The sequence below is a fragment of the Chroicocephalus ridibundus genome, chromosome 1 (assembly GCF_963924245.1).
Source record: "Chroicocephalus ridibundus chromosome 1, bChrRid1.1, whole genome shotgun sequence".
NCBI classification, from domain to species: Eukaryota; Metazoa; Chordata; class Aves; order Charadriiformes; family Laridae; genus Chroicocephalus; species Chroicocephalus ridibundus.
In genome coordinates, this window is record NC_086284.1 from 131,522,066 (window position 1) to 131,550,001 (window position 27,936).

Here is a 27,936-nt window from a genome sequence, read left to right on the forward strand (position 1 = left end):
AGGGAAGGGAAGTGAGTAAGTTACTGTTTGGATATTAAATCATGGTGCTAAATCACAGGGCTATATGGACATCATTTTGCAGCCTAAACAGTGGCCTGAACATTACGTGGGGCTGGTAGTGAGAGGAAGGCAGTGAGCTGGGATACAAATTCACAACCTGCTACGGGCTTGCCCATCTGTTCCTGATTAGGAAGGGGATGATTGCAATGGCACGTGCCAGTATCCATGGTGGCACAGGAGACTAACCAATGCAACACATGGGAGATCACCATTTGAAGAGATTCCTCTCCCGTCTGCTTACAGCCATGACCAAGTATTCTGCACTTGCTTTTTGGCAAAATAACATCCAGATCCTTCATCTTATGCTGTAGGCTAGTAAATTCCACACACAATTGCTTTGCTGCCGTATTCCATGTGCAGTGCTGACGGCGTGTTTGAACAGCTACTCTGTGTTGGGGTTGGTTTGTTTGGCGTTTCCCCCCCCGCCCTTCCCCCTTAGTTTGAGCTTTATGTTAAAGTTCAGGGGCTGGGTTCATTGAGCGTGTGTGAACTATCTTCCCTCTCAAGGCCGGCTGGCCGCTTCTAAGAGCAAAGGATGAGTGGCACAAGACCTGGCAGATGCCACCACTCAACAAAATTCTGAGACTCCATCCTAAAAGAGATTGCCACAATAGCTTAAAGCAAAGGTTTGCACGAGTTTTGTTTGACAGTCTTTTTTTTTCTGCAGGTGCTTTCTGGAAAATGGTAAAGATTTTGCTAAAGCTTACTCCCCACCCTTCCTTACCAAAGAAAACAAAACACAAAAAAACCCCAAAATAAACCATCAGCCTGAGGAAGACAATGGCTGTAAGTGATGTAAGTTGGAGATCAAAATCTGATTTAAAAAGCGCAACTGCAAGTCCTGTAATAGTAACAAATGGTGCCACAGAAATAGATAGGAAGTGCCAGATAAGAGACTTACTTAAAAACAAAAAAGGCCATTTCATCTCTATAGTTATATCTACGTTTAATAACTCTGTTTACTTCTGAATTTGAACTTCCCAGTAGTATCTTGCTAGTCACCCTCTTTTCCTCTCATTATGTATGTTAGTCTTCCGTCTGCTGCCACACTTACTACTCACCTGGTCCTCTTTTATTTCATGTTACAAATGCAATCATCAGTTCTCATATAGGACTTCAGACATGCTGCTTGCCTGTGCCAGGTTGAAGACGTGACACTTGTTCCAAACCTGTTAGCTATTTTCTAACTCAGCGCTGTTTTGCCATCTTTTTCAGAAGGGGAGTTTGATTGTAGTCCTCTGAGAAGACTGAATAGATTAACTGGCTCTCTTATTTACGGTTTTATTAGTACATTCAGAGAATCACAAGACATGAGATGGACAAATCAAATCTGTTTAAGGGGGGAATTAAGATTTGTTTGCTTTTCATACTCCAAGTTTGAAGGACCAGTTCTCAGATGTATTGCAGGAAAAGCTTTTCCTGTTTGAGCTTCTTCTGCCCATGGTCAGAGTTCTGGTCACTGGGTTACTTCAGACAAGAGAACACACCTCGTTCCTGTGATCAGAGTTTTTCCTTTATTTATGCAACTCTCTTTATCGCATTCCTCGCTCTCTTTCTGAACCCAAACAAAGGATCCTGTTGTTGGAGTGAGTAAGAAATAATAATACAAGAAAGAAATCAGCTGGTTTCGTGTGCTACTACACACTCTGGAACTGGAAGGGGCTCTTAAAATTCTCAGCCCAAGAGGGAGGAAAGCATGAAGTTTGTCCTGCCGTCAGGGTAGCTGCGTAACTGTTCTGCGTTGAAAGACAGAGATGTTCCTTTTAGCTGATTTTCTGTAGCTCTCCACTTCGTCACCAGTTTACCTCTAGAGGCTACCACCCAAAGCCAAAGCTGATGAGTACTGAAGGCAGTTGTCCGTGCTTTGGCTGGCTACAGCCCTCCTTATTCCAGGTCTAGGTGGGATTGCTCAGGCTGGCAGCTCCCTCTAGCCCTCCTGAAGGTATTCCTGCCAGCTACTGTTTACTGAAGGTGCTGCACCGTGCAGTGGAGTTGTCTGAGAAAAGCGGGTGCAAGCAAGGCTTGTGCTGCTGCAGGCCTCGTGGGGAGGCAGAGGAAAAAGTCCACCCTGCCCTGCAGCCATGAGCTGTAGCCAAGGTTCAGAAGGTGCTCAGAGCAGCAAGACGTCTATCTTTTGGGTTGGAGAGAAGGTTGAGGAGAAAAGGAAAAGAGAATGAGGGTACGAGTAAGAAATGCCAGTCAACGGTGTAAAAGAATCTCTAAAGTTGCAGAAAGTGACAGGAGAAGCCAGCAGGGAGCCTGTGGGAGAGACAAGCCATGCGTCCCACCTAAAGCTGGGCATGGAGGAAGGACGGGCACAGGGCAAAGCCACGTCCTCCCATTCTGGCAGGCTTGAGGTAAGTCTGGAGCTGCAACAAAATTCAGCAAGAGGGTCTACGTATACCGAGCATATATGATTACAGGTTTACCTCCAGGTGCAGCAGTGTTTCTGATTGTTTTATAGAGGCTTCATATCGACAGCAGATACAGGGGAAGCAGAAGCATCCAGTGACAGGCTGGAAGGGAGGAGGACACCGACTTTGCGTTCAGGTTCACCAGCTGCAAATTGGTCCCCCTTGTAACGCTGAAATCTGTAGCAGAAGAACAGAGAGAGGCTACCAGAATGGGGAATGCAGCAGGGGAGGCAAAACGAGTGTGTATGTTTAGTCCTCCTTATTTTTCTGAATATTGACAAAGATAGAGCCTGCATCTTGTGCTGGAGACCCACTGCTACGGAGCCCTCACTGTAGGAGAGCTATGATCCATACCACGTAGAACAGGAAAAAATATCCAGGCTTTTTGGAAAGTTTGCTTTGCTGTGAATAAGGTTTTAAATAAAGTGGGGGGGGGGGGGCTGGAGTCAGAGAGATTTTCAGTAACAGCTAAAAGGGCCTGCTGGTTTGGTACACAAAAGGGATCTAAGCTGAACTGGCTAAAGAAAGTGTCAGAAGTTGGGGTTTTTGGTTGGTTGGTTTGGTTTTGGCTAACATTCAAAGGAATATATTCTTTTGAAGTGTGTCCTTCCTTCCCATTCCCTGGCAGTTTTGTCCCTGTTACTGTGAAAAACATCTGAAATAGCAGGACCAAACACAGACCCTTTCCTTCATCCCAGGGACAAAGGGAGAGATTTGGATTAACCGCGAATTTCAGTCCCTTCCTTGACTGACGCAGGTGCTGCAGGAGCCCCGCGACACACACAGGCACAGTGTTTAAACTGCCTTCTCCCCAGCGCCTGTGGTCTCTGTGTGGTGTTAAATTCTACCTGTCACTTTGATGTTGCCTGTAGCCTTGGCAATGTTGTTTTCAATCACGCAGGTGTAGGTGGCGTTAGCGGTAATGTTGTGCAGAAAGGAAACCACTTTCAGCGTGATGTTTTCAGCATTCAGCTCGTAGCTGGTGTTGGCAACATGCGGCAGGTACTCCCCGGCGTCGCTGTAGGCTGTCCAGCGCACCGCGGGTCGAGGGAACCAGCGCGGTGCTTCGCACTGCAACGTGTCCCCACTGCTGCTGTTCTCCACGTGGACTTTGGGGGTGCTGAAGGCTTTGGGAGGGAAAAAGGGGAGAGAGTCAGAAAAAGGTCAATGTCCAGGAAGTGGGCATGAAATGCCCAACTGCGTCTGCTGGTCAGGCACGGGTATTTCTAAGGTACTTGCTGCCTAGCGTCGCAACGCCGCAGGTAGCCAAAGTGAACACGGAGGCTCAGACAGACGTCGGTAGAGGTTGGGCTACAGGGGATCGAAAGACACCTAGGACAAGGCAGTCCAGTTTGACAAGATCTGCTGAGGTCGTGGCACAGCTTTTGTGTCTTTAAAGTAATTCTGCATAGCAGTTACGAGCTGGGTCCCAGGCTCATAAACCAAGTGTTTCCCAAGAGCTCCTGGACACCGGAGGTCTCAGAAGAGACTGGGCTCAGGACCTGGCCAGCCTGAGACTGCCCGTGTCTGCCATACGCCTGGCTTCCCCGGGCAGGAACCACAGCCGGCACGGCTCCGCTCATCTCTGCCGAAAGGAGGCACCTGCTATTCCCGGCAGGGAGAGGCATGCGGAAAATGATTGCTGTTATCAGAGGAGGGGGTGGAGATGACTCACTGAGTGAGAAGGGAGCCTGACCAACACCTACCGCTTCGTGATGTGACTCTCGCACTGCGTGGGGCTGCAGCCAAGGGAAGCTCCATTTTCACCTGCTGGGGCTGAGGGCAGACGAAGGTGTGGCCTGAGCTGCAGGACTTACGCCAACATGCTTGGGTTAAACAAAAGTTTTAAAGCCCGCTGCAAACTCAGCTGTGTTTTAAAGCCAAGGCCATCTCAAATAGAACTTTATTAGTCTTGCTTTCCTAGAAAAACATACCTCTGAATATGTACTTTTTAGGAGAGCAGAGTTCACCAATTTCAACAGAAATAAAACCTAATGCAGCATTTCACTTGTTCTCCCTAATGCTTTTTTTTTTTTCCTGTGTGGATTGCCTTAAACACCAAATCAAGCAACGCAAAGGCAGGCAGATTCACAAGGTTTCAAGGAGAGGTAGGAGACCAAATCCCCACAGGACTTAAGCACGCGTCAGACACCAGTCGAAGCCCTCTGGCCTTGCTGTTACCTGCTGTGGTCCCAAGCAGTTCTTCCATCCTAGCCATTGCAAGATAAGGGGTCTGTGAGCCCAGCACCCTTTTTTCCACTGCCTGAGGAGGTGCTTCACATAACACCAGGGCAGAAAACACACTTCCAGTAAGAAATGGGGGACTGTGAATCAACACTGGGCAGATGTTCCTGCAACATCAACTGTCATATTGCCTTTCTGTCCCAAGACAGGCTCCCTGTGAGTGACACGGGGAAGTGGCTGCACCTCCAAGACATCTGTCACAAGCTTCTGCACAGAAGCTGGTGCCCACCTGCTGCTTTGGCTCTGCTGGGCCAAAGGAGGAGGCTGGACCTGCAGAAAAGCAGCCTGTCTCATTCAAGAGCTCTGCTGGTTACTACTGTCCTGCTATGGCTGGCCTGCAGTACAGAGGACACCCCCCCAAGGCTGCTGGCACATCCGTACTCACCACATAAGTGTCCACCTATCCTAAATCTGCATTTCCTTGGGTTGGAGATGTCTGAGAGTTTTCCCTCTCCCAATTTGAGCTGTTGGGCAGCAACGCTGGTCACAGTGGTGAAGGAGAAGGTGCAAAAACTGCAGTCTGCAGGAAACCCCTGCAGACCCTGAGTCTCCAACACAAGGTGACCCTTTGGGAGGTGACTTGTTACTGCAGCCAAAGTCATCTTGCTGGAAGAGTGTGAAAACCTGGTGGTTTCCAGATCTGTCCTGGAAAGCCATGAAGATTGTTTTCCCTCCTTTCTAACAATTCCCTTGGCTACCATAGAAACTTTCCCTGGAAGGTCGGGGGCTCACTCTACTGTGCCAATCGTGAGTTCAAGGGATATGCTGGGACCTCAGGGGTGCCAGCAAAAGCCAGCCAGAGAAATACTAAGACCACCTACCTGTGCAGGCTCACGTTATCCCTGTTGTATAGTCAGTGTAACTCACCATGATTTCATGAGAAAGACACAGAAGTGACAGAAATGGGTGAAACGCTGCCAAGTTCAGCAGGAGCACCTTGCTTTGTGCCAGTGGTGAAAATGATGGCCAAAGCCCAGAGGGTTCAGAAGAACTAAGCACCCGCAACTGAAAATTTGTCTGTGTCTGTGCATGTTTTGAAGTTGACACATAACAAGGTGAACAGTTAACTCTAGGAAATATGAGATACTTCAGGTAACTATCACATGGGCGGTGTGTTGCTTTGATAGTCATTTTTAAAAACTAAAGACATTAGAAAAACAGAAAAAGGATAGGCTACAATTTTTATTATGCAGCACTTCTGGCTGGATATATATCCTAATCTTGAAAGAAAAAGCTATAGTTTTATCTTTAACAGGTGCAAAATCTGGATCTTTATAAGATCAATTAGCTACTCCCACTCTTAGGGGCTCTTTGTAGTCAGTTGTGCAGCTGGCAGACTACACGTGGTAAAGAGAAGAAAACAGAGAACTGAGAGCATTAAAATAAGAGTTTTTCTGGAACGATGAGGTCGAAAGAGGAAGTAAGGCCATAAACACCTCTGGAAAAGCCAAAAAAAATACCCCAGTCCTACTCAGGGGTGCAGGGCCTGATGGTGGCTGCTGGAGGAGCGGGTGCCACTCATGCAGCCTCTAGCATCAGTAGGCCCAACCAAGCCATATTAGCATGTGTTTTGCAGCAGGATTTTCTTCCTCAGACCTCTCACCTCCCGTCCTGTACTGCAGCACTGCCGCCCCGCTCCCTCTGGCTGTGGTGACGGAGCACCGGTAGGTGCCGGCGTCGGAGAGCTGCACGTCCCTCAGCTCCAGGGAAGCATTGCCGCCGATCACCTGGTCGGCAAACACTGCCGTGCGGCCCTGGAACGATGCATCTTGCTCTTGCAGGTGGTCCTTCCCACCTTTAAACTCATGAACCAGCCCAGCTACTCCTGCCTTGGCCCACCGGATCACTATGCTGCCCATACGGATGTCGGGCTCGAAAGTGCAGCCCAGGATGCCACGCTGGCCAATGTTCCCTGGAGACGTCAGTGCCGTCACACTGATGGAGCGTTTTCCTGCAAGGAGAAAGCAGGACGGAGTGAGAAAGGCGAGGAAGCGAGTGCAGAAAAAGGCCAGACCTGCGGCTGTCATGCACCAGCCCTGAGGCTGAACAGGCACCAGGACATCCCAAGGGCAGCAGTAGCAGCTGTCATGCAGAAGTTAACACCCATGGCTTATATACCAAGATGAAGCGCAGGAGCATTTCTTTAGCAGGCAGTGTGCTTCAAAAAGTAGCTCCTCTTATTTGTCTGAGAAGAATTCGCATGGTGTTTTCTTTCTTACTTATATGTATCAGGGATTTTTCTCTTTGCAGCTGCCAGAAGAGGGTGATTTTCCTGTCTTATCTTAGTCAGGACCTCCCTTATGCAATATAAATATGACTGCAAGGCGTAATGCTGGCAAAGAAATAAGAGTCTGCTCTTTCACCCCTACTGGAATCCAAACTGTTTTCTTTCATTTAAGAAAAGTCAGCATTTCCCTTCCCTGGGGAGGCGGATCGCTTCTCAAGTTGAATTCTAACCAGTGAGCTTGAGAATTAGCTTCTTCCCAGAGCCGGTCCTCTTTCCCGTATAGCCCTTCCCTAATTTGTCCTCACTCGGCCCACCCCGAGGCGGCTGCATTTTGGACAACACCAAAGCAACACATTTTTGTTGTCTCTGAGGTTGCAGGGGAATGTGCCCCGTCCTGGCAGATGCTGCCCGACTTCACAATAAATACTATCGCCTCCTCCCATCTGGGAGAAGGAGCATGGAATGTGCAGGACTTTCTGTATCTGTAAGTTTAGGGCTCCAAGCCCAAGGAAATTTCAGCTAATACAGCACTGCATCTCCCACAGCACCGGCCGCACTATGCTTATCGATCCCTTGCCTCAGCTGCCTTTCCATGAAGCAACAGATGGAGTTGAACGTTTCAGTTGCTAACATGCCAGATAACTAAAAAAAAAACAACCAAACAAAACCCCTTAATTTCTGCCGTTAAAGCACAGGCCAGGAACACACTTCCTGGGGCAAAACGGGGGTGTCTCACAGCACCGGGACTCATGCGTACACAGCCACTGCTGCAGCCTGGGGCCGTTCCCCTGACAAATTTTCACAGAAATGAAGAGCTGACACAGATTTCCTCACTCAGCTCTGAGTGCCAAGAGCTGGTGTCTTCTAACCCAACCTGAGCACGTGTGTGTGTGTAAACATCCGCATTATTTAAAACCTACAAGAGCTCACAATCTCCAAGGACAGCACAGCTCCTTGTGGTTTAATGCCATGGAGCGATAGCTTGTTGAGAAAGGCCAGAGCTGAAGTCACCTGTGCAGTCTTACTTCAGTCATCTAGTACATAAGCTTTATAAAGCGAGCCTTCGTTACAGGGTTGTAGGTGGCACTTCCACACAAGATCACACCTCAGCCCATGCACAGGATGGAGACGCGGAGGCAGTGGCTGGGCAGTTCATGGTCCCGCTGGTAATAACAAGAAGTCTGAGCAGTCACGTACCTGAGACACCAAAGCCGATGATCAGGGCAATCACCACAGCCAGGATGATAATGACTGTAGTCGTGCTATTTGGGGAAAAAAAGAAAGGACAACATTACCATGCAGCCCCCCTCCTTTCACACCCTACACCTACGGTGCGCATTTGCAGAGCCACCAGCAGGAAGGAGGTCAAGACGGGTAAGCCACAAACCTAAAACAAGGTGGACCAGTGAAGCACATGACCACAGTAGTGATGAACATTTGGGTGGGCACTCATTGTCAAAGGTGGGGGACCATGGGGCAGGAGGAGAGGAGACCTGGGCTTTGTCTTTGTGAGGAGGCAGCGGGTCCCAGTGGAGGATACTCCTCTTTGTATCTCCCAGTGCATAAGCAAGCCGGCCAGTCCCTGCTGGCACTTGGGAGGGACCAGTTGCCCAGGGAGGTGAGCAGAGCACCGAGACAGGACGCTGACCTGGGGAGACACCCAATACAAGCAGGCAGGAGGGGGCTGGAAACAGGGCGAGGTTTGTGAGCTGGTCAGATTTGGGATGCTCCTTGCACAGGCAGATAAGGGGCTGTTGAATGAGAGACTGAGGAGAGGACCACTGCTCAAGCCACACAGGCAGAACAGCCCCAGCAGAGGAGGTGACAGGCAGCATGGCATGGAGCAGCACAGCTCGAGCCTTGACAAGCACGACCCGTATCGGGAAAACACCAGTTTGGACAGACCCGTAAGCACGGCCGGGTGCAGACTCCCACTGCAGCCAGCAGAGCTGTCACACATGGTCCTGCGCACATTTTCATGTGGATTGGGAGGTTGTGGCAGCAACCTCAGCTCCCCACCAGAGCAAACCAAGAAGCAGCTCCTCCCCACAAAACCCCACAGGCACATCCTGGGGCAAGCAGCTCACATGCCCATGCCCAACAGCCTCACAGGCGTGCTGGGCTCAGCCCTGCTCAGGATTGTCAGAGCCCAGAGAGCTGCTGGAGGTCCTCACAGGGGACTTTACCCCATTCCCAAGCCTGGCAGGGTGCTGAAGGGAGCTGCACTGCAGAAGACATGGGCACCAACAGTGGCCACTCCACGCCAGGGCTCAGGGCTGCCAGCCCAGGGCTTGCTCTAACCCATTGTACAAAGAAACTCCTGAGCTGCAGCTTCCCATCTGGTCCTCAGACAGGAGGTGAGTGAGATGTCACTGTGTGTCACTGCCCTCCCGTCCACACAAAAATAGCTGCTCCACTTCAGCAGCAATTTGCTGGCTTGCAGCACGCTCTTTCCCAACACATCAGGCAGCCTCCCACCCGAGAGGCCATCGGTGTCTGTGCAACCGCAAACTCCTCCCACGGTTAATGTGTGCGCCTGCATCAGTTACTTGCACAATCGTGCCTCAATCACCGCAGATGCCACGATCACAGGGCTGATAGGGAGCTCTAGGGAATTGCGCCGTGTGAACAAGCCCCTCCTGCAGGGAGCAGCAGGGGAAGGGAAGACGAGTTGAAAGAGGGGAAGGAGAAGAGGGGAGATGTTGCAGAAGGCTTGCTTGCCCTCCCGCCGCCTCCCTTCCATCTTCACCCTCAAAGCCAGTGGAAAGTTGTCTGAGGAAGCCCTCTCTGCACATGCCAGCATGTTCAGGAGAAGGGATCAGAACTATGTATTTCACCACGAGTATGCAATAAGTCTATATAAAAGTTCATACGAGTCCTTATATACTTTCACATCCGTACCAAGTTCGTCTTGCCTAGATGCCCTCAGAGCTGGGAGATGTCATATGTTTGGCTTCCTCCCAGTTATCACCAGCTTTCACTCGCTCACGAGCAGGGTGGACAGTAGTTCTCTGCCTGCCCGCTCCTGATGCCCCGCAGCTGCAGTCACAGCTGACCCTGTCAGGGAGGAAAGCAGCAGATATCCTCCAGCCACAGGCATTGGGCAGCTGGGGACCCATCACCAACAACCACCTCCCCTGGGGGCCTGCGGGATGGGGACTTTGTTTGCTAACTCGTGTGGATCCTGCAGCGTGACGCCTCCCAGCAGAGACTTGTCATGTCCCATGGGGCTCAACCCCGAGTGACTCAGTGTCTCAGCTAGGCTCACCATGGGACGAGTCTGTGTTTTCCTATTCCAGGGCAGATACTGAGCCTCTTGCGTATGCTGAATAATATCTACATCCTTGAGGAGCTGCACCAATTTCTATGGAGCTGATCCCAGAGCGAAATAGTTGCTATAAACTTAGCCGGGGTTGCCATGATCAACCTCAGCTCTCATGCCTGGGAATCACGGGCTTAGACCCACAGCACGTATGCCTGGAGCAAGCATCAGCCATGCTGTCTCACAGTGGCTCTGACTCACCCTCACGCCTCTAGATTAAAATCCTCCTTCTCGAGAGTGGGCAGGGGAGAAACTGCTGGGAACCAAGGGACGCTGCCTGCGGGCTGTGGAGAATTTCATTGACAAATGCCAGAGGTACAAGCAGCCAGGGACGCCCTCCTGCAGTCCCTGAAAACATCAGGTGCCACCACACTTGCCCCCGGTCCCCAAAAGGACCCTCTGGCCTGAACACCACCTCTGCCCTAGCACTGTGCAAGCCAAAAACGTCCTCAGCTCGCCCACACACAAACAAAAATCAGCACAAAATGGCCAGCACCAACATTTTTGTCCCCCGCTGGCACCACCTTCCCCCATAGCTGCAAAGCCTTGCTAGCTTTGCGTCCAGAGAAGTGCTTCCCGTCCCTGGTTCAAGGCAGCAACAGGGCTGATGGGAAAAGCCTGTAACAAACACAGGGGGGGTGGCAATTTTGAGTACACAGATGCCACTGCCCGCTTAAACACCCCTTGCCAGGGACAAGGGGAAATCAAGCCCTTTGGACTTTCCTCCACAGAAACTGTGAGATTCAAGGGCTATAAAACTATTTGCCTGCGACCTCCTCCATGTGTGTTGAGTCAACCCAGAGTGCAGGCAAACAAGAGGAAGCTGGCCACCCATCCGCATGCTGATGGTAGCTGTGTTTCGCAACAGTCCAGACCAGCAGTTCAAGAAAACCAATTTTCTGTGCATCAGCACCCCTTGTACTTCCAGTGTTTCAGAGGCATGGCAACAGACTGACACAGACGGCTGGGGCTGCACAAGATGGAGCCCTGACGCCGCCCTTGGTTCCTGGTGGCCCTTTGGCGGTCTGCGGGATGCTGCTCCGTGTGTTCTATCGTCTTTTCTGCGCTCCCTGATCAGCCCTTCCCGATCAGCCAAACGGGGTTTTGCCTGCAGCTCTGGGCAGCCTGAATGCTGCCGAGCGCAGCCTGGGGACAGAGAGAGGCTCGCAGCCCCGCTGTGACAGGCAGCAGATGCTTAATCCTCCTGATCTCTAGCTCCTCACACAGTAAGCTTTCCCTTGGGAATGGGTTTAGCGGTACGAGGATCAAAAAAACTGGAAGATTAAGAGATTGAAGGTCCCCTGCCTTCCCCCTTATATCAAAGCTTCCTGTGGAAATAGCATGGCAGGGGTAACCCAAAAGGAAGGGGTTTCCCCTCCAATAAGCAGTTAATGGTTGCAGAGGTCAACTTTTCTCAGTGCTTCGGTTTTATTTTTTGAGTTGTGTTGTTTTGTTTTGTTCTGTTCTCCTGAAATCAATAGAAACCTCCCACTGCTCCTCTGAAGCTTCCTGTAAAATTCACCCCTCTCTCTGGACTATTTCTGCATTTCAAAATTAGCCTGAAGAGGCCAGTGACCTGGAAGAAATATGCTGCTTCCAGTAACCTGCTGCCGTCTTGGCTGCACGCGGTCGCCCAGGGCAGGCAGAGGTGCTGGCAGAGCCGCAGGATGGTTCTCAGAGTAGCAAGGGGTAGGCATTCATTTTTTCACACCCATCAGTTACTGCATTTCCCTGACAAAAGCCAGCTGGGCTACCTCTTGAGAATAACAGAGCTGGTTATTACGTGCATTCCAGATGCATGAGGAATATGATGCCCAGTGGATATTTAAACTGTGTTGCATTATGTCTACTAGCAATCTCACTTCTGTCAGTGAAAAGGTACAGATGATATTACTGTTTAGCACTTCACTGACGCCCCATGTGAGAGAGCTGGAGGGCGGCTCATATGTGAGAAGTCTCTTCTGTTCACATGTGGACTGTCCTTCTCCCCGCTGCCGTTCAGCTCAGGTGGGACAGATACTCCTAACAGCCGAAACCTTTTTGACAGAATTAGCACAAGCAGGGATGTCTCGCACACCTCACTGGAGCCTCAGCCTCTGTGCAGTCTGGAAGAACCCACACCTGAGATGAAGAGACGTGGCTTGGTGGTGGTTCAAGCAGTCAGGTTGAGATGATAGCCTGGTCCATGTACATCAGAGGCTGAAGCAAGTTTGCCAACTAATTTAGCAATCCGGTGAGGGTTATTTTCAACTAATCAGGAGATAAGGATATGAGGTAGATATTTTTATGGCCTTCCCCACGATACTTCTTTTTCTGACTGTAGTTCACCAGGACTTGGTCAGTAGCTCCAAAGGAAAGAAGCTCATTGAAACAAGAGGCACAAAGCAGCATGCACGTCTTCCCAGCTCTTACTCCTGGCCCACACAGCAAGAAAACTTGCTGTGGGACAGCTTCTGCCTTTTTCCCCATAGCACGCCAATGTGACAGAGACATAAGCAACTGTCTGAGGGCCAGCAGCAGGAACGCAGAGCCTCCCTCAAGCCATTGATACCCCGACCGACGACAGTAGGAACACAGAGCCTTTCTCGGGCCACCAATACCCTGACCTACAATAGCATTCAAACCTGAGGTGGCCAGATTGTGCAGAGTTTCTAGGACGTAAATCTCCATCCTCGCTGCAGCTGATGACCTGCACATGGGTGTCTCACAGCTACATGGCCTTACTGATTGTATAAAAGAAGCCGTACTGGTGAGTGCAGTATTACAGTCAAGCTGCAAAGAACTGGTCTCTAGAAAGCTCCTGGCGGCAGCGAGATACAGCTGAGGAGTCTGGAAAATGCAATTCCCTCCCTCCTCTCTCCCAAAGCAGATGCAGATAATACCATACCTCCAGAAAATGACCTGGCCTTGGGATGCCATGGTCACGGCACCTACGAAGACAAGCCAAACACCAGGTGCCCGAAGGTCCCACACTGTTCAGCACAGCCCTTGTCCTTCGCATAATGTATTCTCCCAGGCTGTCCTGCTTAAATAACTGAACTCACCTAAGGAGTGGTGAGCCCAAGCAGTGAACTCTCAGGAATGAGGAAGCAGCAAGCATCTCAGCTCCCCCCTACCAGGCCAGTCAAAAGCAGGGAGGCCTGGTTAGTCGCTGGGGAACAGGAGAGGCCTCTTACACCATCCATTAAAGAAATAAGTCTGATTTAAGACAAAAAAAACCCCACAGCTCATGGTTTGGTAGACAGATAATCCTGGGGTCAGAGTGCAGCAGTGTCCCATGTAGATCCATAGCTCACCCATCACTGGGGGGTTGTGTCATATCCAGGACTAGCTTAGGTCTCCTTGCTGAAATCTCTACTCTTGCTGTTGGTACTGGGCAGAGAAGTCCCACCTGCAGGTCCCCTTCTCAGCCCCATTCGCAATGTGCATCTTGCCCTGCCTCTCCGTGCTGTGCTAAGAGGCTCCTCCAGGCTCAGCAGTGCTGTCAGAGCCACACGGGTTCAGCAGTGGGCTCTTTCCTACTGCTGTTTTCTTACTCTGAACTCCTCCAGACCAAACTACTTCTAATCCCCAAGGCCAGCTCCTGCTGCTCTCAGATCTGCCATTATGGTGGGCATCAGAGCATGCAGAGGAAAGAAACTGGCACAGACCCTGCAAGCCTTTCCCTCTGTACTTTGTCTCACTTGAAACCGGGGGCAGGACGCGTAGCTCTTGGGCATAAGAGGTTGAGAAGAGCAGACAGATTGTGAAAGAACAGAAAAGGGAAAGCAGCTTGCACCACCGTGTTCAGTTTCCCAAAGGGGAACCTGTGTATGCTGTTATCTACGTCTGGACTGTGTTCCAGGGAGGATGGGGAAAGAGGAATTTTTGACAGTCCATAGCCATCTCCAGCAAGTTTAGGTAATTAGAGGGAGCGAACAGCTTTCCCATGCAGAGCTGAGGATGCCCAGAGGAACTGGGAATAGTCCAGTACCTCAGAAAACCCAAATTATTTTCTCTGCAACAACCAGAGTTTCAAATCAAGACCAATCAATACTGGTCAGTGATGACCAAACTAGCTACAAAGGCTGATTAGGGTTCAGGAGGGTTTACGATGCCCTGAGGGGCACAGAGGCCCTCTAACTGTGCACGTGCAAGATTTCAGAAGTATGTGCTTAGTCTTTTGGACCACAGCTCAACTCTCTACAGGTGATGAACATAGCCAGATGCGTTGCACAACACATAACAGACTTTTCTAGAGAGCAGAGAGAGGGCTGGAATAGGCTGTGTCTCTTGTACAGGCACTAAAGTCAGCAAACTGTGTCCAAAGGCATTTAGCACCCACAACTCACCACTTCCAGCCTTCTTATGCCAGGATGAGGTTATATGCCACAGCTTGTGTTGAACTTCCTCCCATGTCCCACCACCTTGCACTGATGAGAGCACAGATTTGAACCTCCACTAAGCCTAGTCACCTGTTGCGAAACAGAGTAAAATTAGAAAGCAAATGGTTTCCTGCTGGGTCAGGGAGTTGAATTGGCTCTCCTTGTGGTCAGAGGAGTGTCACACTCAGTAATGCTTCTGGTGCGGCAGGACCGACCTCATGGCCTGCAGCAAGGACAGAGGAGCCAGGGTGGGACCTTCTCCTTTTAAGAGTTACTAGTCATTGGGTTTACCCAGCTCATGAAGTTCATGTGCAACTTCAACATGAGTGCTTGACTGCAAAGCTAATCACTGTCCAGGTAGAGGAGATACCTGAACGTCCTGTGCAAGGTCTGTGGCAGACCTGTGAACAGGACCTACTCCTAATGCTCCAATCTTGGCTGTTACTGAAAGCACGTCCTTCATCCTCCGGCCTCTGAATGAAACTGTGGAGTAGAAATCTTTCACCTGAGAATCACTGTCGCTCTTTGGTTGTTGCAACAGTTTAAACTTATAAAGCAGTCTTTGTACGGTTTTCACTTCCCTTCTGCTTTAGCATGGAATAGCCCTTTTTAATCTGAAAAAAAAGTCTGACTTATTTTGTAGTATTCTACCGATTACTAAACCTGTTGTAATTTAGCAGAGCATTACTAGAAGCTAAGAATAGCTCCAGGCCATTGTGGCCTGGTGGGAAATGCACATTAAGAAATATCCTATTGCTCTTGGTGACACCTGATTTACGGCTGCCTTTGGTGCAGTGCGCAAACGAAGTGTCCCCTTTCAACACCAGTTAACTCCGGGTCATAGCTGCAGCACACCTCACTGCACAGTCAACGATCGGGTTACTTACATTTTGGAAAAACAGGTCTATTTCTCAGGCACAGGCAGCCCTGGAAGGACCAGGGCAAGTCCCATTCACCAGGGCAACAACACATTAATTACTGAGCAGCTCTCATGCTGGAGCCTACCCCTCTCCGTATGTTTATGCTGTGAAAAACAAGAGGTATTCAGGATATTTCCCAAAGAAATCAAGGATCTGTGACCACATGGTCTGCCCAGCTCTTACCACTTTTGAAGCTATTAGCAAAATCCAACCAAATGTGACAGCAAGATCTGGTCTGTGAAAGCTGATGAGCACCTGGGGAAGAGACACATCAGCTGTCTTCACTTGAGGAGAAGGCGACAGCAGGCACAAAGCGTTACCAGATTTGCTGTGCCCACCAGCTGGTGTCCTACAGCTGGCCACAGCACGTGCTGCCTCTTCCCTGCGTGAGGGAACAGTGGGGACAGGAAGGACTGAAGGCGGGTCAGGGCCCAAGATGTTCAGTGGTCTGTGTGAGGCATGGGCACAAGAACCAGGCTGCACTCACTCTGTCCTTCGTGATACAACTTGTTTCTTTCTCCACAAATAATAATTCTGTCAGAAGAGTTCTCTTACTTACAGGAAGCTTACACCTTATTTCAATGTCACTGGAACACTGGAGTAGCTACCAGTGAAGGAGGAGAACCAGGAGAAGATGGAGTTGTGACAAGCTGACAAGCAGCCAAGATTGACACAGTGCTCAAGAGAGGTGAAGGCAGCCAGCAGACTGAAAAAGATGAAAGCTCCCCTTGGGATTTGGTGAAAAATGTTGGATGTCTTTCCAGCCTGTGATCCTATATCTGTAACAATGGTGTCAAGAGGTACTGGAGAAGCACCAAAAATGGGAACACTAGTGGTCTGGAAAGAGGAAAGCTTGTCACTGCCTTATGAGCTCTACCTGTCCTTGGCCTTGCCTGCCCTTGAAGGGAAGCTGGAAGCAGCAGCACTCAAAAAACCCTCATGTCAAAACAGAGAGGTGGTAAGCCCCCCTTGGCTGGAAATAGACGAAGTCCTCTACAACTGCCTGTGAGCCACTGCCAGGATCTGTCTTGACATGGCACTCCAAGTGGTCAGTGCACCCTTGGGAATCACCTCCTGCTGTGGGAAGGGCAGGAAGCCCTGCTGAGCACGCTTCTGCTGTGATCTTCTCAGGACAAACTAAACACTCACGCATAGAGCTAAAAGTGCAGCTGTGTCACCAGTGTGGTTTGCCTCCTCTGATAAAGGAGAGATACCCTAGCATGATAACTGACCCTAGAAGCACCCTACATGGAGTCTTTCAGGCCGCAGGGCCCCTTCCAGATCTTCCACAATCTCTTGATCTGGCTGTGTCTTTCACAGCTACACTCTGTTTTCCCTATCTAGGGGGTAAGTCCTCCTCCTCTTGTCTCCCAAAGCCCCTCCTCATCTTCATCCCCATTTTATTTTTTTTTTCAAACTCTGGAGACAGGCAACTTTATCAATAAAAGCTTTTTTTCCTGGGAAAGATATCAATGTTTACTGGTGCGGTTCTGTCAGCACTGCATGTATGCCTGTCTTGAAAATACCTTTGTTATCTGAAGGACCAGCTGGTCAGGAATAACATCATGTAGCCCAGCAGACTAACTACACCTCCTAATCCACCACCTGCCCAAGGCTGATTACCAACAGAGCACTGGAAGCCATTCCTGGGAATGGCTGTTGGGATGCAATGTGAAACTCCAGCAGATCAGTAGGATATATTCATTTCGCAAAGCATTCTGAGTAATGAACACTAAGGGCAAAATCTGCTTGCAAATAATATAAGGGCACTCACACCTAAACCCTACAAAGTGACTAAGGTCATTAAATGTCTTTTCTGCACATGATTCTTCAAACTATCCTAATGCACAGTCCTCTTTGTCCAAACGCAGAATGGTAGCCAATCAATACTTTACAATCCCTGAGACTGAGCCTTCAAGTCAAACATAGAGCTCAGCCTGAGCTGACTGCAGTTCCCTGAAGAGTTGGTGTAATTCTTACAAACAGCTTCTTGGAAAATGTCAGCGACAGGGTGTGTAAGGCATGCCTAACACAAAGAGAAAACACATTCCTCTGAGAGGACTAAGATATTTTTAGGCAGAAATTATGTGCCTAGAAGGTAGTGCCGTCCTTATGAGTTCCCTCTGCAATACAACATGGAAGCTACGAGAAAAAACAACGTACATGCGGGGGATGGGGAGCAAGAAATAGACACAGAAAAGGAGGCATTTTGTTTTACATCACATTCTGTACTGAGCACTGACTCTGAACGTAGCGAGGATAAGAATGACTTATTTTTTTTTACGTTAAAGGTTAACTGAAATTATTAAACTTTCACTTTGAAATTTCAGACTCAGCAACTTGGAGACTTAAATTGCCTAACTTGGAGACGTAAACTGCCTTAACCTTCCCCCATTTGTTTGACAGCCCTTTCTGGATGATTAATAGAAAGCTCTAAACAGCATTTGCATAAGGATAGCTATCTCCTTTGCTGGGAAGAAGAAGTTCCAAAACTGGCTTTGTAAGAGGAACAAACAACAAATGAGAATCTTTTAGGTCTAAGCAAGCAAACTGACAGCACAGGTTTCTACTATTTACAAGCCAGCTATCATCAGCCAGAAAGAAAGAACCAGTCCTTACTGTTGACACTGGAGCAGCATTCCTCTCCCCAAGTGACCAACAGTCAGACCTTTGTCCCCAGCTCCCCAGGCGGTATTAGGAGCCCCTAGCAACACACACCTACTAGCAAGGTTACCCCCAGGGCAGTAGCATTCCCAGTCTCAGTGACACAAATGTGTTTTGTTCAGGAAGGTAGCCAGGGTGTCTGCTGCACCCAGGCAAGCGGCAGGCAGCAATTGGCAGGTTAGCAGTTGCCCTTCCAGGAAAGTGCCTCCTACTCCTCATCACAGATGTCATTTCCCCAGCTATGGGTCAGCAGCACACATACAAGAACAGGATATATATCTCCCTCTCCCCTGTGGAAAATGGGACAAGCTGTCCTTCTAAAAACAGAGCCTTGCCAAGCCTGCACAAGCAAAATCCAGGAGTTTTGCTGTATTCCGTCTTCTTCTGCTGCTCTTGCCTAGTTGCCCCAGTTCAGGACAGACACCTGTGAACTTCTGCCTATAGCTCCTACTGATGCTCAGACTGGCCCAAATCTTCCTTTGGTGAGCTGGGTGCTCCCCTGGCTCCTACATCATCCCCAGCAGCGCTACGTCCCACACCATCTCCATGGAGAACACACAGACTGGGTAAATGAACAGGCATCAGCACAATGGCTGTTTCTTGGATTTCCTTCAGAAATATTACTAATCCACCTTGCTCCTACTTTTCAGGGAGAGTGTAATGAGACTACAGCTTACTTGGAGAAAATATAAGAGTGTCAAACACAACAGCAGCTCCCAGTAGTGTGACTGTGCTACATGCACCGCATATCTAACTGGGAGGCAGAAGCGATATTCAGGCTGCCAAGCCTTTCCAAGGCACGAACACAAACCCTTTGGAATGTGCCCCAACAAGCAGTTTTGGCTTCTTCAAGGAGGACAGCAGAGACTGTCGATCCTGCAGAAGGAGACACATCTTGGCCCTCTTGTGAGGTAACTGCTCAGATTGAGTTTCCCGTAGAGCCTGACCCCATGGGCCTTGAGTCCTTGAAAGTGTAGGCACCAGTACAATTCCTAGAGTTTGCTCCTGTTCAGGCACAAAACAGCTTTGCATACGCAGCCCTGGGTGGAATATAAGGCACAATTTTATTTCTCCTCATTCCTCTTTCTCAGTTCGCACCCATCACAATGTTGGCAACAAGGGTCTGCAGTGATCACAGGGATCCTCATGGTTTGTGCTCCTGCAGCAGCCAGCAGCAGTGCCCTGGGCTTGCAGGGGCTCACCTGGCTGCTCAGAGTGCAACTGTCCTGAGCAAACTCCTCTGCGAGGTGTCACTGGGTGGCCCTCCCAAGCACTCAGAGCTCTCCTTCACTTGTCCACAGCATGACCAGTGGGGGCAGCCAGGGTGACCTTTGTGTCCATGGCCACAGCCTTGGTACCCACCTGCAAGAGAAGAGGTAAGCAAAAGTGGACTAGAAAATCCCAGTGTGTCAGAGGCTTTCAGAGAGTGCTTCAGCCCCAGGACTTCTCTAAGACGAGGAGTCATGTGCTGATGAGACCACAGCATATTCAAGGCCAAAATTACCACAGCTCCTTAAAGAAAGGAGAACAACAGAGGGGGACCTCCCTGTTCCAGTCGCTGGGGAAAGCTAAAGATATTCATTCTCTTGTCTGTTGAGTAATGCAAGACATGGGCCTGCAGAACCCTGTGCCAGCCACTGGTGTCTCTGGCCAGAGTTAAATACAGATCAAGCACAGAAAAAGGAAGAGGCTGCTTCTATACTAAAACATGCAAAACACACAATGACACACAGGTCAAGGACAGGGAAGCTGGTGGGGATTAAACAAACAGGGGAGTTGAACTCTCATCCTAAATGAGTGAAGCTTTTCCATTCGACAGCATTAGGCACCATGTAAAACAGTTCGGAAGCTCCCAACCTGCCAAAACGGGAACAGGAACAGCATAGACACAGTGCTGCTTAGCCTCCCCACATTGAGAAATGTGGGGAAAGCTGAGCACTCACCTGGCATGGTACCCCCACAGGCACAGCGAGCAGCTTTCTGCCCTCCACTTGAGCAGAACGTGCAGCAGTGAAACACGCCTTGGTGCTCACGGATCTTGTTTTTCACCATCAGAGTGAATGGAGAGCCCTGCAGAGGACAAGTAAGCAGAGAAGCTGCTGCAGCGGATGCTATCAGATGTTGTGTGCATTTTCAGAAACCAACCAGGTGATTCTGTCAGATCACTAAGCCCGGTCTTAAATTGCTAAATGGTAGAGGCAATCCTTAGAAAGATTTGGAGCAAGTACTTAGAAAAGAAAAGCAGGTAAAGAAGAAGCAGTGCAAGAGAAACAAGAAATGTTACCTTTACATGTTGCCCTTTCACATAGACGCAGACAGCATACAAGCCTGGCTCCTCAGGGCTGTAGGAAACATGGTAGGTCCCATCACCATTATCACACACTTTTGGCTTGACTGCACTATGAACAGAGAAAAGTCCAAGAGGTCAGTGAGTGGCAGAAAATTGTTCTACGTGTGAACCATTGTTTGGCCTAGATTTGTGGTCAGTTCCTTATCCATAGCCTTGTTCAGTAGCTGCGGGTGTGAAGCGAGCTTAGCAGGATGCATGAGCAATGCTCAAGCATTGAGTTGCTTTCACACGCACCCGCTCCTTGGAGCTGCAATAACCATACAAAGGAAGTCACACAAAGCTAGCTGCACTGCAAGGATTTGTAGCTACCCTGAGCACTGAAAGAGCAGAAGATGACAGACAGTGCACTTGCAGGTCAGATTACTCCATCAGATAACAGCCTTCGGAAATGGGGTAAATTCACAGCTTCAGAGAGCATTTACCTCCATAAGAGACCATGAATAAGACAGGACATAAACAGGGAAGATTTGAACCACTTCAATCACTGTCACAAAAGCATTGACCCAGCTCTTCTCTTCAATGCTCTGGGGAGTTCCAGGTCCCCGCTGGTGAACTCTCCCTTTCCAAAGTGAAGCGCTCTGGGTTTCTCAAGGAACCCTGGTGGATAACAGTCCCAGGGAAAAAGCATCAGCTAGTTACTGATTGCCTGCTTCAGTAAGGTGGGAAGAGCTTTCCACAGACAATTATCAGGCAGCTCTGCATACAGAAAGGTATTCTTCCTAACCCCCACTAATTAGTCTCTTGTGTCACAAGACATGACATTTTATAATCTTCCAGATTTGCAGGCTGTGTTCCCCACCCCTCACCATTTCACATCAATACAGCTGCCTACATCATTTCCTGCCATGAACTGTGTGGTGATCCTTCAGCTGCTGTGCCTCAACCCAAAGCTAAACAGCTTTCAGCAACAGATGTAGCAACTGCATACACCCAAGAACAAGAACTTGAGTTAATGTGGCCACAGCGACCTCTACCCCACCAAGCAAAATCCACATAACTCTCGTGTGCACACCTTCCCACATCATATGTGCACCTAAGGAAGGAAAGTACACTGGTGCAACGTTCTGGAACAACTGATGCTCTAGTGATAAGCATCCATGCAGCCAGCGCAGTTTCTGTATGCCATGCCAACGCTTCCCCATAGCAAGCATCCTGTCCCTTTTTTCATCAGGTCATCCCACCAATAGTGGATCCTGGAACAAGTTACACCGGCATCTTGCTCCAGCTGCACTGTATGCACAATAAAACTGAATAGATGTTTTTCTTAAGAACAGACCCCCAGTTGGCTCTGCATTTGTGACTGGCTGCCTTATAGTAACAAGTGTGGCCTGAAAACAGTTACAAAATATTTTTTTCTGGTTGGTCATTTCATTGTGGAAACACTTAGGAGCCTAATTGTGCTCTTCCCTTGCTTTTGTTTTTTGGTTTTTTTTTGGCTAGAAAAACTCTGAACATGTTAAAGTGCTCAACACTTGCAACTACATGAGAAAGCACAATGAAGTCCCAACACAGGTTCTTTCTCCAGAACATACACTAGGCGCTTCCATCAACTGTCAGAGGCTTCTGGGCTTGGATAGGAGCGGTCATTGACTTGGGACAGTCATTCTGGGGTTGCTATGTTAGGCTCATTAGATGTTAACAAAAGCAGAAGCTCTGGGTGTCTACTGGTAGGGGTTGGAAGTAGCAACGGTTCATTCTCACAATGCGTAACACCCACTGAGAGTCGAATCCTTTAAGAAGTCACAAATTACTGAAAGACTCAATACAAATCGGAGCCAACACGGTCAAGCTCCACACAGCCAAATACAACCAGTAAGAAGCACTGCTATACCAGTAGGAAGAACAGTAATGCCTTTTCCCCTACAGATTCTGACCCACATGCTGAGGCACGTCCTCCCACCTGCCCAAACAAGGAGGGAGCCAGGATAAAAGAGGCAGAAAGGCAAACCCTGTGACTGGGGAGCTCTCAGGTGAAATACCCACCAGTCCCTCTTGTCCTTGTGGGTGATGGTGACCTGCACAGCTTCTCCTCCTCGTCCCATCCGCTCTCCCGTGGTGTCACTGCAGAGCAGGGTAAAGCCAGTCAGCTGGTTCTGATGGGCACTGTGGAGATCTGCAAGGCAGAGAAACAGGACCAGAAAGGATTTACACAAGCCATGACTGCCACCTCCCACCTATTTTTCAGGGTTGCAGTCCCCATCAGAGCACAGCCAGGACTTTGCTGCTGGGGTATACAGCTCCTTCCACTCACAGGGAAAAGTACATATATAACTGGGGATCAGGAAAGAGTGGACAGCCGTAGGCGCTGAGCGATGTTGGGCAGTCTTAGCCTGGAGGTCTGTATGGATCAGGGTGGTCTTCCTGCCTACCCCTCTAAGCCCAGCTGGCATGTTCCCAGAAGGCCTCAAGGTGAACCATGGAACCAGGAGGGAGGAGGAACAGCCCCGCTGTGCAGTGTGGAGCCCCAGAGACCTCAGCACTTTCATTTTGGCATGGAAGGGATTGAACGAGCTCTGCGTTTGTCTCATCTGCCTGGTGCAGGCCATTACTGACCAGAGCTTCCTGTGCTCTCTGGGCTGGTCTGAACATTATCTGTTTGCTGGCCCTGCTCCAAGTCCTTAGTAAGCAAATATCCATGAAACCATCGATGCGAGTTACTCCCATGGCAATCTCAGCAGAAGCTGCAAGAGGAATGAACCTACTCGCTCCGCCACAAAGGTTATCTGCCTGGGCTCGTGCTGCAGAACAGCTGGGGCCACTGGAAGAGCAACACATCCTGCTATTGCAGGTGCCATTCCCATCCCCCGAGTAAGCTCTGGTCTTTGGCCTGAGGGTTGCTCTCCTCACACTTCAGCCCCATGCTGAGGTCAGTGATGTTGTGGAGGGCAGCTCCAGTAAGCTCTGTACACCTGGATGGGGATAGCTCTCTGGCTCCCTGCCCAGCACAGCTCCTATAGGCCCTCAGCAAGAAATACAACCTCCGGCAGGATTCTACGTCTGCCCCTAGTCAATGCCTGGACATCAGGGAGCCAACAGTGCCTTAAGCTGCACACCACATGGGTACAGAGAACAGAGACATGACTTCAGTGAGAGGTGCGTTCCCATTTATCTGTTTTACAGCACTGCATTACCTTCCCCATGCAGGGTACATCTGGCTGGATCAACCACTTTATTGAGAATAGCCCCAAAAAGTTCATAGCCGCGACACTGCCCTGCCCTCTCCTGGGGAGAGAACTGGATCCCGTCGTCCACGCCGGGATGGGTGTTGTAAGCAACGCTGTTCAGCTTTGCCAGCCGGCTTGCTACCACCCCTTTGGTGATAAGGATCTCCAGGTCCGAGCCACTTGTCAGCAAGCGCTCTGTGAATTCCACACCTGTCCTCATGTCCAGCAGCAGCTGCTGCAGCTGGGCCTTCCGCAAGTGCAGCAGGTTTTCCTTCTGCACCTTCAGGTCCTCCAGCTGCTTCAACAGCTGGTCCCGGTGCTCTTCAATCGCTTTCACATACCCACTGGCAAACAGACAGATCTCTGTGGCCACAGCCTCTGTGCGATCACGTAAGGCACTACCCATGTCATCCATCTGGCTCAGCACACCCTCTAGGGTGCCCATGCGCTGCTGGGTGCTTTTCAGCAGCTCCCGCAGGGCGTCCCCATGCCTGTGGATGACATTGCCGGTGAAGTCATAGGGATGCTGCCTGTGCCTGTCTACAACACAATCTCTGCACACAGGCTGGTCACACTGCTCGCAGAACAGCCTTAGCCTCTCTGTGGGATGGGAAGGGCAGAAGAGAGGCTTCTCAGCCTGGCTGCGATCCTTGGTGCTCTCCAGCTCCATCACAGCATGAGAGGCCGTCTTCTTCTGTCTCCTAGAAAGGAGCAACCACACATCACTTCATGCATTTTGGATATGAAATGTAAACATCCAAGACCCTTTGTAAATGCCAGTCTGTACAGACTACAAGTCACAGTGTGCATCGCTCCCTCCTGTCTCCACTGAAATTCACTCTGCATGAAGGGACTTGTGGTCTCGTAAGGACAAGGCTCCACACAAAAGAGGACAGCATTGGCAAGCAGCTCATTAGAGGCTGCTCTCAGGCTCCCTGTGTGCTGTCAGCACTATTTTCAGACACAAGAATTGTGTGACCCACCATGTCCACACACAGGGAACAGGCTGGCAGGCTGCTACTGCCAGCAGCCCCTTCATGGAGCCTGACAGAAGTGGGATAGTTGCAATTACCCCCAGAGCCTGCTGTAACAAAGTCAGCAGGAGGGCAGTGAGCCCCGCAAAGTGACAGCTGGCAGGAGGTGTCTCGAAACAGAATTGCTCACCAACGGTCACTTCTGGAGAGGAATGGAAAGTGCCAAGCTCCTCAGCCATCAGCCCAGTGTGTTTCACCAGCTTTAAATTCACTGAGGCAAATGAGCTGTAATATCCCTTAGGTAAAACCTAGTTCAGGCCACTGCCAGAAGACAGTCTGTGGTAAAACATTCTGTATTCTGAACGTCAAACTCCACCTCCTTCTGGCCACCAGGTTAGGTCCTGCTCAGAGGAGACCAAGGATGGGACACAAAGAACCTCTTATGACCCAGACATCCACCATGTCACAGGGCAGCACTAGAACATTTCAGTTTTATGTTATTTTGGACACTGGGAGCTACTTATTGAGCAGGATGTAAAAGCCTTTTCTACTTCCTTGTCTCCTGCACTAATGACTTCTGGCAGTTGCGATGGGAGCTCCAAGCCATAAGCAAGGAAATACTCCGAGGACCAAGCTCTATAGAGTTGCTCTGGCAACATAAAACAACCTCATCACAGGTCAGGACATGGCCCTTACACTACTCCTTTTCCTTCCCACTAATCTCCCTTGGGTCCAGCACATTTTCAAAGCCTTCTACCATTATTTGTACAACACCCTTCAAATTCACACTTCCCTGACTTCCACCTAAGACCTCTCTCACTTATTCCAAAGAGCACAACAGTGGCACCCAGATACATAGAAACCTTCCCACTGCACTAGGAAATAATTTCAAAATGGCTTCCCTTGGCCCTTGTTCTGCTCTGCTATCAACTAAATCAGGTGCAAGTCTGCAGACACTAGTGGGGCGAAAAAATGATATCAGTAAATAAGGTAGGAAGCAGGTCACTGTGACAAATTTTCTACTGCTTCATACCTTCCACAGTTATTTCTGTCAGTGTGGCAGGCTGCTATTCAAGGTCCCAGTTTATCACTCTTCAGCAGCTTCCATGGGGTACGAGCCATTAGCTAATCAGAATGGTATGCTAGAAATTATAGCCCCGAGTGGAAAGGTAACTAAGAGTCTAAGCCATTTTACCACTGGCACCAGTATCTGCAGGGGGGCAGGGCAGTGAGGAATATGCCTCAGTTTGCTAATCAAGTGGAAAGAAGCGGCAAACGTGGAGGGAATAGGCTGAGCTGATTAACCCAGGCTAAGAGGATTGCCTGACTATTGCTACTGTTTTTCTGACCCTGCCTGTCACCTCCTTGCTCCAGAAGGCGGTTCAGACTTCCCTATCTCTACTATCATGGTGCTGCCTGTCCTCTGCCATGCTCACTGGCCACTGCGTCTGCCTCCTCTTCAGCTCCTACCTCTGCTGCAGTCACCTCTTCTTCATGCCTTACTGACATGACCCTCTCTGATGTACACAGCTCTCTTCTGCTGTCAAGCCTTCAGTTTTTCCATATTCCAACAGAACTAAACCCTGTAACATCAGGCATACTGCAAAGCAACAGTGTTACTGCTGTAGGCTCCCAGCCTCACAGAAATGCTGAAAATGCACACAAGATACACGGACACAACAGTTAACAGGCAAGCACACGGATCAGTCATCAGGAGGTAGCAACCAGGCAGGCAGGCTAGGGTCAGGACTTCCACTTATCTCCTTTCACTTCACATAAGGGTGCCTGTGCACATACACACAGTAAATGTTTCTGGAGGTGGAGAGAGGCAGACCAGCAGCTTAACTTGCCCATTTTCCCTTGGGAGACGTGCCTTCTCCAAAGCAGGACAGCACAAGGCTCTTGTCCTGAAGGTACTCTGCCTGCATCCATGCCTGTTGGAGTGCTGGGGTGATGCTAAACTGAGATGCAAATCAGCAAACAGGCACCACCATGGGCAAACGGCGGCCTGATTTTGGACTTAATGGCCTCAACTGACCAGGACTGACTGCCATACTGCACACAGCTTGACGGTCCCCACCTGAGTACAGAGCATCCTCCAGGGAGGATAAAAACCTCTTAGGGATTGAACAAACTGGAAGACAAGTGGGTTGACTGCTTGGCTAGCTCTGTAGGGGTCCCTGCCTGCTTCACCCACCCACTCTGTCCGGCAGCCCGAGGAGGGAAGGCCGCCCCGCGCACCCCGTGGCGAGGTGGCCCCGTCCGGGCCGGTCCCCCTCGCTGCCCCCTCACCTGTGGGCCTGGCAGCAGAAGAGGCAGAGGTTGGCCCCGCAGGTCAGGCACCGCCTCACGGCCGCCCCGTCGGCGCAGAGGTCGCACCCCGCCGCCGCCGCCGCCGCCCCGCCGCGGCTCAGCGCCAGGTAGTCGGGGGTGAGCTGGCCGACGCCGCCGGGCGGCAGGGCCACCTCGGCGTCGCACACCGGGCAGAGGACGCTGCGGGCGGCGGCGGCCCGGCCCGGCTCCCCCAGCGGCCCCAGCCGCCGCAGGCAGGGCGCGCACAACGAGTGCAGGCAGGGCAGCAGCCGCGGCGAGACCCAGGGCTCGGCGCACACCGGGCAGCGCGTCCCGGACGACATGCCGGCGGCTCGACCGCCGCGACCCCGCTCGCCAGCGAGGCTCCGCCGAGCATCCCCGCCCCGGCCGTTAACGGCCCGCCGCGGGGGCCGCCGCGCGCCGCCCCCTCGCGCCGCCCCCGGCCGTTGGGCGCCGGCTGCCCCGTTGCTAGGGGCGACGGACGGCCGTTGGGGTCGGGGGCTGGTGTCGTACCCGAACCGGCGCCGCCATCCGCCGCCGGGCCCTGCGTGAGGCGACGGTGTGAGGGGCGACGGGCGCGATGGCGGCCGGGGGACCCCGCCGCCGCCTCCCCCGGGGCTCCTCCCCCGGGACGGGACGGGCAAAGGCGGGCAAAGAGGAGCCAAGACCCCACTTTGTCTCCGTCCTCCTCGCCGAGGCACTGAGGAGCCTCTCCCGCCGGTTGCCCACCTCTGGCAGCTCCTGTTTTTTTCCCAGCCGGTCATCTGGGAAACGGCCCCCTTCCCTGCCCCGCCGCGGGTAGATTTTGTGTTTCCAGTTCTTCCAGCTCAAAACTTCACTTTCTGACTTCACCTCTCGCTGGCCTTTGCAGTCGGTCTTTGCAGACCCTTTGCTGGCCTGCCCCCGTTGCCTTCAGGCCT

The 27,936-nt window shown here is 50.7% G+C and overlaps 2 protein-coding genes across 7 annotated transcripts; both read right to left on the reverse strand.

Annotated features, from left to right (window-relative positions):
• Nucleotides 1-767: 767 nt before the first annotated feature.
• Nucleotides 768-18,223, reverse strand: VTCN1 (V-set domain containing T cell activation inhibitor 1). Of its 4 annotated transcripts, XM_063352520.1 has the most exons (6): nucleotides 13,155-13,293; nucleotides 8,143-8,207; nucleotides 6,322-6,669; nucleotides 3,323-3,601; nucleotides 2,490-2,651; nucleotides 768-1,796 (listed from the first exon to the last, which is right to left on the reverse strand). In XM_063352520.1, exons 1-5 carry the CDS (start codon nucleotides 13,184-13,186, stop codon nucleotides 2,530-2,532), a joined length of 846 nt encoding a protein of 281 aa, XP_063208590.1. In that variant the 5' UTR covers nucleotides 13,187-13,293; the 3' UTR covers nucleotides 768-1,796; nucleotides 2,490-2,529. The 4 variants fall into 4 exon arrangements, with proteins under 4 accessions (XP_063208590.1, XP_063208598.1, XP_063208579.1 ...); XM_063352528.1 differs by lacking the exon at nucleotides 13,155-13,293 and adding an exon at nucleotides 18,171-18,223 and having other exon boundaries at nucleotides 768-2,651; XM_063352509.1 differs by having other exon boundaries at nucleotides 768-2,651.
• TRIM45 (tripartite motif containing 45) lies at nucleotides 6,599-27,936 on the reverse strand. Of its 3 annotated transcripts, XR_010073343.1 has the most exons (9): nucleotides 26,996-27,936; nucleotides 23,697-24,430; nucleotides 22,549-22,678; nucleotides 20,500-20,614; nucleotides 20,159-20,285; nucleotides 19,418-19,577; nucleotides 14,599-14,721; nucleotides 8,143-8,207; nucleotides 6,619-6,669 (listed from the first exon to the last, which is right to left on the reverse strand). XR_010073343.1 is itself a non-coding variant. In XM_063352488.1 (6 exons), exons 1-6 carry the CDS (start codon nucleotides 27,778-27,780, stop codon nucleotides 19,426-19,428), a joined length of 2,043 nt encoding a protein of 680 aa, XP_063208558.1. In that variant the 5' UTR covers nucleotides 27,781-27,936; the 3' UTR covers nucleotides 18,891-19,425. The 3 variants fall into 3 exon arrangements, 1 of the variants encoding a protein (XP_063208558.1); XR_010073344.1 differs by lacking the exon at nucleotides 14,599-14,721 and having other exon boundaries at nucleotides 6,599-6,669; XM_063352488.1 differs by lacking the exons at nucleotides 6,619-6,669; nucleotides 8,143-8,207; nucleotides 14,599-14,721 and having other exon boundaries at nucleotides 18,891-19,577.

Bases quoted from the DNA above. Each gene is read 5' to 3' on its own strand.
- VTCN1 (XM_063352537.1), bottom strand. From the start codon at position 13,186: ATGGCATCCCAAGGCCAGGTCATTTTCTGGAG. The intron at 8,208-13,154 runs GTATGGTATTAT...TTCCCCAAATAG, and splicing joins GGCCAGGTCATTTTCTGGAG to CACGACTACAGTCATTATCA. The intron at 2,676-3,322 runs GTAGAATTTAAC...CCATTCTGGTAG, and splicing joins AGGCAACATCAAAGTGACAG to CCTCTCTCTGTTCTTCTGCT.
- TRIM45 (XM_063352488.1), bottom strand. From the start codon at position 27,780: ATGACCGGCTGGGAAAAAAACAGGAGCTGCCAGAGGTGGGCAACCGGC. The intron at 22,679-23,696 runs GTAATGCAGTGC...TCTGCCTTGCAG, and splicing joins ATGTACCCTGCATGGGGAAG to ATCTCCACAGTGCCCATCAG. The intron at 19,578-20,158 runs GTGAGTGCTCAG...CTTCTCTTGCAG, and splicing joins CTGTGGGGGTACCATGCCAG to GTGGGTACCAAGGCTGTGGC.